At 41.7% G+C, this 9,448-nt stretch overlaps 1 protein-coding gene across 1 annotated transcript in view; it reads right to left on the bottom strand.

Annotated features, from left to right (window-relative positions):
- Positions 1-252: 252 nt before the first annotated feature.
- The window catches only part of ERCC4 (ERCC excision repair 4, endonuclease catalytic subunit), a 34,995-nt gene continuing 25,799 nt past the window's right edge, over positions 253-9,448 (bottom strand). Inside the window, exons 10-11 of the mRNA XM_024571569.4 lie at positions 6,901-7,013; positions 253-4,363 (exon numbers count right to left, since the gene is read on the bottom strand). Coding sequence (XP_024427337.2) covers positions 3,630-4,363; positions 6,901-7,013 — 847 coding nt within the window. The 3' untranslated portion in view covers positions 253-3,629. The remainder of the gene's footprint in view (positions 4,364-6,900; positions 7,014-9,448) is intronic.

Below are 9,448 nucleotides of genomic sequence, written 5' to 3'. Positions count from 1 at the left end.
ACTGCTACAAAATAAAAAACAACCGTAAGAAAAATATATACTACAGCCTTTGACAGTGGATTCACCAATCACGTCAAACACAATAGCAGTTGTTCAGAGAGCAGTTCGTCTTTAATCATTTACTCTGCAGAAGAAAAAAGTAGCCCAATTAAATATTGCTTTAAAAATTATATTTACTAACACAATGGTAAATATAAAGCATTGGGAATTTATGCCCTTTCAAGTATACACTGTTATTTTTACTTCACCCACAGAATGATGAGGAAAATACCGAATAAATATACATTTTATTAAAAACACACAAACTCTGTTACAAATTGATATAAATCAGTTATGTCTCCAGCCCATCCACATTTTAGCTCACATACACCGTTAAATCAAAAAACAACAGTGCTGCAGGCCCCCAAAAACCTATGGATAAAGATAGTAAGTTAAGGACTAAAGTTGAGAATCAAACAGGAAAGAGCTATAAACCAAAATACAAAGCAAAATAATGAAGAAAAAATGACAACTCATGTGGAAGTCTGGATAAGTTTTCATATACTCAAGCCTGAGAAAAGAATTTTCCTACAATGTTGGTTTTTAAGAGGACATTTCTAGGTTAAACTGAACACCAAAGAGAAGGCAATTTCCCTAAAGAGTTTTCTGAGCCAAAGGAAAACCAAATTATGCTTGACAAACAGAAGCAAAGACTAATACTGCCCGCCTCTCTGCCTCTGCCCACTCTCCAGATTTGCTTCAGTGCAGCTTTTCCTGCCCAAGGCTTTCCCTGCCCAGGGCAGCTTTTCCTGCCCAGGTTTTGCCTGCCCGTTTATTAACTTGATACTGTCAACACAATCAAAGCTTGACTTAACCCTCTATGTTCTCGATGGAATGAGGAATGGGACAATTATTTTTAGTCCCTCGGGAGCTGGGAAGTTGCATTCTGGATGTACGAAAACATACATAGACATATATTCTACTAAGCCTCAGAATGAAGAAATAGCAACTTCCTGCCAAAAGGACATTATTTATGGCCACTATTAACAATGATTTCTTCTTGTATAATATTAAAAAATATAAAGACAGGCACAGTGATTTAAACAAACAAAACAAACAATTTCTCACAGTATTTCATATGCTTGTTTTTATGTAAAACACTTACAAAGTAGAATAATGCTGATCTGAAGGCTTTAAAAAAGTTTTAAAAAGTTAAGCATGAGTTCATATGTATATTGGATATTTATAATTTTAAAAGAACGAGGCAGAGCTAGTAAAATTATGCTAGAAAATTGAGTGATTTTTCAACTGTGCATTTTTAGTTCTTTTGCCAAAGATTGTAAAAATTTGTAAAAATATTCAATAAAAGTAAATGATGGTTGTATTAAAGGCTTCCATAACTGGAGACACATTAAAATATCCACAGGGTCCGGCAGGAGTGAGGCATGCTTGAGTGTGGTTGGTAGGGTAATAATATGGGTGTTGTTATAGTTTTAATTTGAACATTTTACCTAAGATGTCAATGGTGTGCTTGAGTGTGATATTGTTATGTTACAGAATTACATGCTTATGATTTCGTAATGACAGAGGCGTGTTATTTGTGCCGGACCCTGCGTATTTAGTTGGAAGAGGAAGGGGCAGTGAGAGTCCTTCATCTGTGATCATCACGTTAGAGCACATTAGCAACATCACTCATCATTCAAATACACACGAGACGGCGCCGCTCTCCTCAAACGTCCACTAAGTGCAACGGCGAGTAACCACATTTGGGTCAGAGGACGCTGGCGTTCTGAATACAATTACACTGTTACCGCTGTTGTGCTAATAACTAGGATTGTTTAAATTGGCTGCTTTAAGAAATAATAGAAATTACTTATCTCAAGCAGAAGTGCTAGAATAGTGTGAAGAAAATGATAATAATTGACTATTTGAGGTGGTATGCCTTTTTTTTAATCCTCACCTGAGGTATGTTTATTAATTTTTTAGAGAGAGAGGGAGCGTGGGGCGGCGGGGGGTGGAGAGAGAGAGAGAGAGAGAAATATCAGTTGGTTGCCTCCCATACACGCCCAACTGGGAATGGAACCTGTGACCTTTTGGTGTACCGGAGTTCCAACCAACTCAACCCCCCAGTTAGGGCAGGCGGTATGCCTTTTTAAATGTACTTTTCATTCTGATTGAAGTCTTAGATAAACAAACACATACAAAATGAAAGTTAACATGTATCTGACATTTTTGTTTTCTATTGTCAAGGGTATATTTTTAACCCTGGGACAAAATTAGTGGGTAGCTCAAATCTTCACTCTCTCTTAAACTAGTTTCTGTTTCTTGTCCTCTCTCTACTCTCCAAAGCACTGTACAGAGTTCTACAGTAACCAGTGGGGCTCTTTGATAACCCTCAACCCATTCTTGCAACACTCTGCATAGAGTTCAAAATCCACATATACTTTAACCGTATTAACGTACGTTAACATACCAAGAAATCAAGGCACCAGCATGGCTCAGTCTGCAGAGGGCAGCTGCAAGTACGTTAGTTGGAGCCAAAGACCACTTTTGTGTCACATGACCCGCCGTCTGAGTTCAAACGGTGTGAGACAAGAGTGTGGCTGACACTGATGGAACATTAAACTAGGTGACACGGCCCGTGGAACAGACGTCTGTATCAGCTCTTGAGGTAGAAAAATTACTACTCATTACTGAATATGTGAATAATACCTAAGTTACTAATATTTAAATATAAAGGTTTAAAAACTGCACAAAGGTGCTCTGACTGTCCCGTATGTATATACCAGTAAAGAGCTAAATGAAATCAATCAGAAGGTTTAGAATGAGAGTGCTTTCTTTATGCATTTCCAAATACACATATATTTCTTTAGATTTTTTATATGATTTATGCACTGATTTTCCATATATTTACAGTCCTTTTGTCTCAAGGAAGGAAAACCAAATCTTTAGAAGGTTAAATATCTCAGTAAAAACAGAGAATTCTGAGAGTTCCTCACCTACAGCATAAAATTCTATAAATAGGCAATTCATTTTATGTTTTAAAAATACTGGTTTTGAACAATTCTGAGTGCTACATCTACTCAGGTGCCTAGGGAATCAACCAGCCAGTTTTAGAGGTGGCTGTCTCTGCTCATTAGGAGGAAGTCCCCATGACGTTTTCTTAGAGGTGGGAGAAGTACTCGTGGACAAAGATGTGGTGGAGAGAAACTGGTCAGGAATGGCAGAGATGTCTCCTTCTTAGTGTTCCGGGGGTATCTCTATGGACAGAGGGTGAGAACACAACTGATTGTGTGTTTTATCAGTCTGTGTAGGAGACAAATTTTGGCTCGTCTCAAAAGCGGCCTTCTGTAAGCACTTACAGAAACTTTACCTGGTCCTGACACACCTCCCTTACAAACTGAACACACACCCCTGGCACGGCCAGCACAGGAAGGGAGGAGACCTGGCACAGGAAAGTCAGAAAAGACGCCTAAATGCAAAGTTCAGGGAGGAACCCTGGCTTCTGATCCACTCAACTAGGAAACAGCACAATCATTACAAACACTGGAAGAGAATGAGATACTGAGCTAATAATTAATAATGATCTATTATGGCTGGCAAAGAACAGCTGAAGCACAGTCACGGGGTAAGAAAACAGCCACCATTGTTCACTTTTTCATTTTCCCTTTAGACAGAATCTCTGCGTAAGAGGCGTGAATGAAGTCATAAAGCTGCTTAGCATTTGCAGCGTTCCCCAGAATACCTGCGAGCTTGTCTTGTGACAGGCTGGCTAATTCTGCAATGTTCTTAATGTGGCTCATCAAGGAGCGACAGTTTTTGGCATTTACCCCTGGCATTTTTAACAAGAAGTCCTGGGGGCCAGGATTATACTTTTCTGACTCAGGGAGGGCTTCAGAATCTGCTGTAACAGCCATGGCTGTCGCTGCATCAGGCTGTGGCTTATTTTGTTTCAGCTCCTCGAACAACTCTGCGGTGGCATGGGGGGAGCAGCACCAGAGGATCCGGAGTCTGGGGAAGTGAAGGGTGAGGAGCGTGAGTTTGGAACTAACGTCGTTGCTGGAGATCTCCTGATGGAAGGCACCTCGGGCAATGAGAGAGAAGGGCTTACTGGGGTCGAACTCGATCAAAAGCACTGGGCGCTTGTAGTAGCGGGACATGGAGATGCACTGGCTGTAAAGGCGGCCGTTGTTTAAGGAGCCGATCAGGTCACTGATGCTCTTGCGCTCCACGCACATGTCTGGAGTCAGAATGTAGTCCCCAACCTCCAAGGTCACTGGCTCGATGTCGATGCCCCGGCGGTGGATCAGAGACGGGAGTTCACTTCGAAACTCACGCATATCCACCACGATCGTCTGCTGTACATCTTTCTGTTCCTGGCCACCTATTAAGAAAAAGCAGCACTGAGGAACAACTTGCAAAGATGAAATATAACAATTAATGTTTAAAATTATGTTTCTGTTGTTAATCTATGAGGCATGGTTACAAAATACTATGTGTTATTTTTCCATATTTTTCTGTTTTCAAAAAGGCTACATACAGAGTAAATAAAGGCAACTTCTCTTAAACTAAACAGAACTAGTAGGAAAGTTAGAACTAATGGGTGGTTCCTTACTTACAACGACCCATAAATACCAGCATTTCACTATCATTTTCCCTCTGTAGATCCCCTGCAGTCCCTTATCATTGCGCTGACCACATTTTACTGACCATTATATTCCCAATTCCTAGGACGGAGCCTGGCACACAGTAGTTGCCTAAAAATGCTCCCTGTATAAATCGCCTTATGAGCTGTTGTGAACAATTTTGGGACTTCGAATGCTTGTGTCGACGAGTCCAGACAGGGGAAAAGAACGGAGGCAGGAAAAGCAGGAACACCGCAGAACAGAGCTCACACACTCCCACGTGCGTGTGAGTCATCTGGGGTCATGTTGAAGAGCAGACTCTTCTTTTTTTAATTCTTACCACCCAGATTTACTCTTTTTTAAAAAAAAGAAATTAAATTTATCGGGTGGCACTGCTTAATAACATGATGTAAGTTTCAGGTGTACGACTCCACGACGCACATCTGTACACTGCGCTGGGTGCCCACCACCTGACGTCTGTCCTCTGCCGCCACATACTCAACCCGCTACCCTCCCGCCCTCCCCCGACCCCTTTCCTCTGCTAACCACCACACTGTCGTCTGTGTCTATGAGTTTGCTTTGTTTTTTCGTTTATTACTTTCTGTTTCATATCCCACATGTGAGTGAAATCATATGGTAAAGAACAAATTCTATACAGGGATGGGCAAAAGTAGGTTTATAGCTGTGAGTACACTTAAGAGTTTATTCTTATATTATTATTTACCAATAATTGTATTTATTTGTATTACACCTGTGAACCTACCTTTTGCCAACCCCCGCATTTAGTCTGGGATAGGGGCGAAGGCTGCATTTTAATGAGCTATCGGGATGCTAACGCTTCTGGCTTCAGGACTGTACAAGGGCTGATGCAGGTAGAATAATGGCCCACAAAGACGTCCATGCCCTAATCCCTGGAACCTGCAAATATGTGACTTTACATGACAAAAGGAACTCTGCAAATGTAATTAAATTACCAATTTTAAAATTGGGAGATTATTGCAGATTATCCAGGCGGGCCCATGGGTCCTTATATGTGAAAGAGAAAAGTAGGAAAGTTAGAGTTGGAACTGCTGGCTTTGAAGGTGGGTGAGGGGGCCACGAGCCAAGGAATGCAGGCAGCCTCCAAACCTGGAGAGGAAAGGGACTCTCCCCTAGATCCTCCAGGAGGAAGGCAGGCCTGCCAACACCTTCATTTTAGCCAGGGGAGACCCACTGGACTTTGGAATTGTAAGATAATATTGTAACATAATAAATGTGTGTTGTTTCAAGCCACTAAGTGGTAATTTGTTACAGCAGCCATAGGAAACTAAAACAGGGCTTAGAGGACTGAACTCAAAAGGACAGACTTCTGTGAGTAGCTCTCTGAGTGGCAGCTACACACTCAAGTCTTCCTTCATACAGCCTTATATTCTGAAGTTCTGCATGAAGTGTCAGCAACCTGTTCAAGTTAATAAGAATCTTCTTCCAAAAGACCTAGATGCTCTGAGGCATTGTTTCCCAAAGGATGAACCAAGGACCACTTTCGTCAGAAGCCCCTGAGACGCTGACCCTGTTTCAGATCTACTGAATTGGAATGTCTACTGACTGAGGTCTGCAAATCGACAGTTTGAGCAAGCATCTGAGGTTATTCTTAGGTACACTAAACTCTGAGACCCACTGCTCTGACTGTGCTTGACCCTATCAAACGTTATGTCAACTCAATCATATTGCTTTTCTCATGTCGCTTGGCTGATCTCAGCTGCTGCCATGGGGAAATGGGATGTGGGGAGTGGGAAATGGTTATTCCTGGATCACAGTGTGCTTGGAATTCAGCAGGTCTTGGTGGTCTGCCACAGTTTGTGTACCACAAGGCAAGAGAGTACCACACTCCTGGGATCTGGAAAAGTGCCAAGGAGCAACAGACAAATCCAGGAAGGCCAGTGGGAATGTACCTCAGATAATTTCTATCTTTTATCTCTGGTCAAACTGGCTTCTTCCAGTTAAGATAAGACCCTAATCACCACTTACAAAAATTTCTTTGCAAAAGTACATTCCGAGTCTCAACCAACCCCAATTAAAAGCAATGCTGGAACATAACTAATTTCCAAGCTGGGTGCATCAAATACACCCCCCTTATATTACAGATGAGGAGCCTTAGTTAGACTCAGGAAGGACCCGTGGTTAAAAATGGCAGAGCTCAGACGAGGGTATGGGAGCAGACACCCGTTTTTAAGTTTGTTGAGAAAAACCAAGTTTCTGCACAGAAACTCTGGAACCTCACAGCCTCCTTTAGCGGCAACAGGAGGGCGGGACTCACCTGCTTTCCGAGTGTCGACGGGAGCACCTGTAGACACGGAACCTCTTACCAGGTCTAGGTTTGTTTCATTTCTGCCTTCCCTTTCTTCAGGGACAACCATGCTAGCCTTTTCCCTGGGAGAAAAGAAAAAAAACACATTTTAAACAACTTTTGTAAATTATAATATAAAAAGTGATCTACATGGCCAGTGCGGTAAGAGAGTATAAGAAGTACGTTAGAGGTCAATATGCCCACACAAGTGATGGGTAAAGGAGGGAATGTTTCGTTGGGTACCACTTCCTGTCGCCCAGGGTTAAAAAGGCTGCTGTTCACTTTCTATTCTGTATGTCCTTCAAACACGTTCAGACATGAAATGAGCATGTAAAAAATGTTGCCGAGAGATTATTGAGACTTTTTATGAAAGCATGCTAATGTGTTATTGAGCATTAAAAATAATTTAAATCATTTATATTCCAATATTCTCAGGGTAATCATGAATAGGGATATTAAAATCAATGATTTTAGAAAATGAAAATGTACATGATAGAACTTTGATTTTAAAAACTCCATTAAACACTCTCAATTTTAGAGGAAAATCACAATTAATTCAAGAAAGCAAATTTCTGACAGAGATTTAAACAAAAAAAATCAACACCTCAGGTCATGCGGTAAAGCAGCACTGACTCACTCGGTGGTGCATTTATTTAAAAACACTGACAGAGTGCTGCCACGTGCTGTGCCGGCGCTCTGCACCCAGACATGGTTACGCGCAACTCCCGTCTTCAAGGCAGCTCAGCGCCTTACACCTGTACATCAATGGACTGCACAGTCATGACAAGGTCGTCCCAAACCAAAGAAGAGTAAGCCAGGTTTGCTACAGTCGTATTTTTCAAAACCAGTAAAGTATGGTACATTCAATTCACGAGACAGAAGTACCGCGTGTCCAGTTAGCGCAAGGCATGACAGGAAAGATGTGTAAGGCTTCTCTCTTCCCTTGTATGGCTTGCAACTGAGCTGAGGAAGCCATGGGGCGGGCGGGGGGGGGGGGGGGCGGGGAGGTTGTAGAATAAACTGCAATAAGAGACTAGGGAAAGGTGAAACAGAAGAGAAATCTTCAATATCAACTCATAATTTCAACAAGGGTGCAAACAACAAAGATTTTCCCAGTGGAAGGAAATGAAACCAGATGGACCAAGCCTCCAACCACTCTGGATGATAAAGGAAATTTTAGAGCAGGGCACCACTAAATGATACCACTAACGAATAGAACTTATAATTTTAATTTCTATACTATTTGAAACAATATACAAATGCACGGTCCTACTCAGTACCACCTTTTCTACATAGGCCACAAGTCGACAGCTGCAGTTCCATTTTTGCTCCTTATTCCCAACACGGGCATCAAGTGCTGCCTGCCGGCAAATTCTCTAGTTGAGGACAAGGGGCCAATCAACCACTCAAAACAATTACTGCTCTTAGATGTCTTTTTCTTTAACATTTCAGTTAACATTGGGGATTTTTTCTCCCTTCATTTCCATTCTTTACTGACTAGGCTGCATATCACACATGGGGGGGGGCGGGGCGGGGGGGAGGGGGGGGAGACTCCAGTGTCCCGACTGAGCTGTGATCTGGGCGTGGCCGGCCAGCTCGGCTACAGTGCAGACTCTGTGATCTCTATTCTTATTGGAAACCACTTACTGGCTGTGCAGCCTTAGGCAAGTCATTTAATGCCTCAGTGCCTTCATTTCATCTGTAAAACTGGGGTGATAATAAAACCTACCTTAAAAGACTTGTTATAAGGATTACACATGCCAGGTAAGGCACTCAGAACAGTGCCTGGCACATAAGCACTACATACGGTTAGCTGTTCTTGTAAGTGCACTTTCTCATCCTGTGGCAACCTCATCCCCTAGTTATCCGTGATTATGCTAAAAACTGAAGATTGCTTTCAAAAAATCCCACAACTATTTCAATTAATATTGTTAAATAAAATAGCTAGTTTACCATGAAATGTTATAACAAACTGTGAATTGAATTTGAGAAAAAATGTACTACTGAAATGAAGCCAAAACTAAGTATTTGAAGAAAATACTTAGTTTTCCTTACCAGTAACTCAAATTAATTTAACAAAAATTTTTTTTAAAGATTTTTATTTATTTATTTTTAAAGAGAGGGGAAGGGAGGGAGAAAGAGGGAGAGAAAAACATCAATGTATGGTTGCCTCTCATGTGGCCCCCACTGGGGACCTGGCCCACAATCCAGGTGTGTGCCCTGACTGGGAATTGAACTGGCGACCCCTTCCTTTGCAGCCCACACTCAATGCACTGAGCTATACCAGCCAGTGCTAATTTAACAGAAATTCGCCACAGTTGTAAATATTCAGTCCCTTGCTTTCAACATTTAGCATAATTATTCATTACTCCATGTGACAGGCACAAAATAGTAATTTTAAATTTCAGATGCCTATTTCCACTTAATGTACTGAGGCTTCTTATTTTTGCTTTAACATCTTCAGTGACGCCTGAATAGCTTGTACAAGACAACGGCGGGAGGAGGCACTGAACGAGAA

This window comes from Desmodus rotundus, chromosome 1 (genome assembly GCF_022682495.2).
Source record: "Desmodus rotundus isolate HL8 chromosome 1, HLdesRot8A.1, whole genome shotgun sequence".
NCBI lineage: Eukaryota > Metazoa > Chordata > Mammalia > Chiroptera > Phyllostomidae > Desmodus > Desmodus rotundus.
Note: the sequence above shows the minus strand (reverse complement) of the source record. Positions and strands in the feature narration are given on the sequence as shown.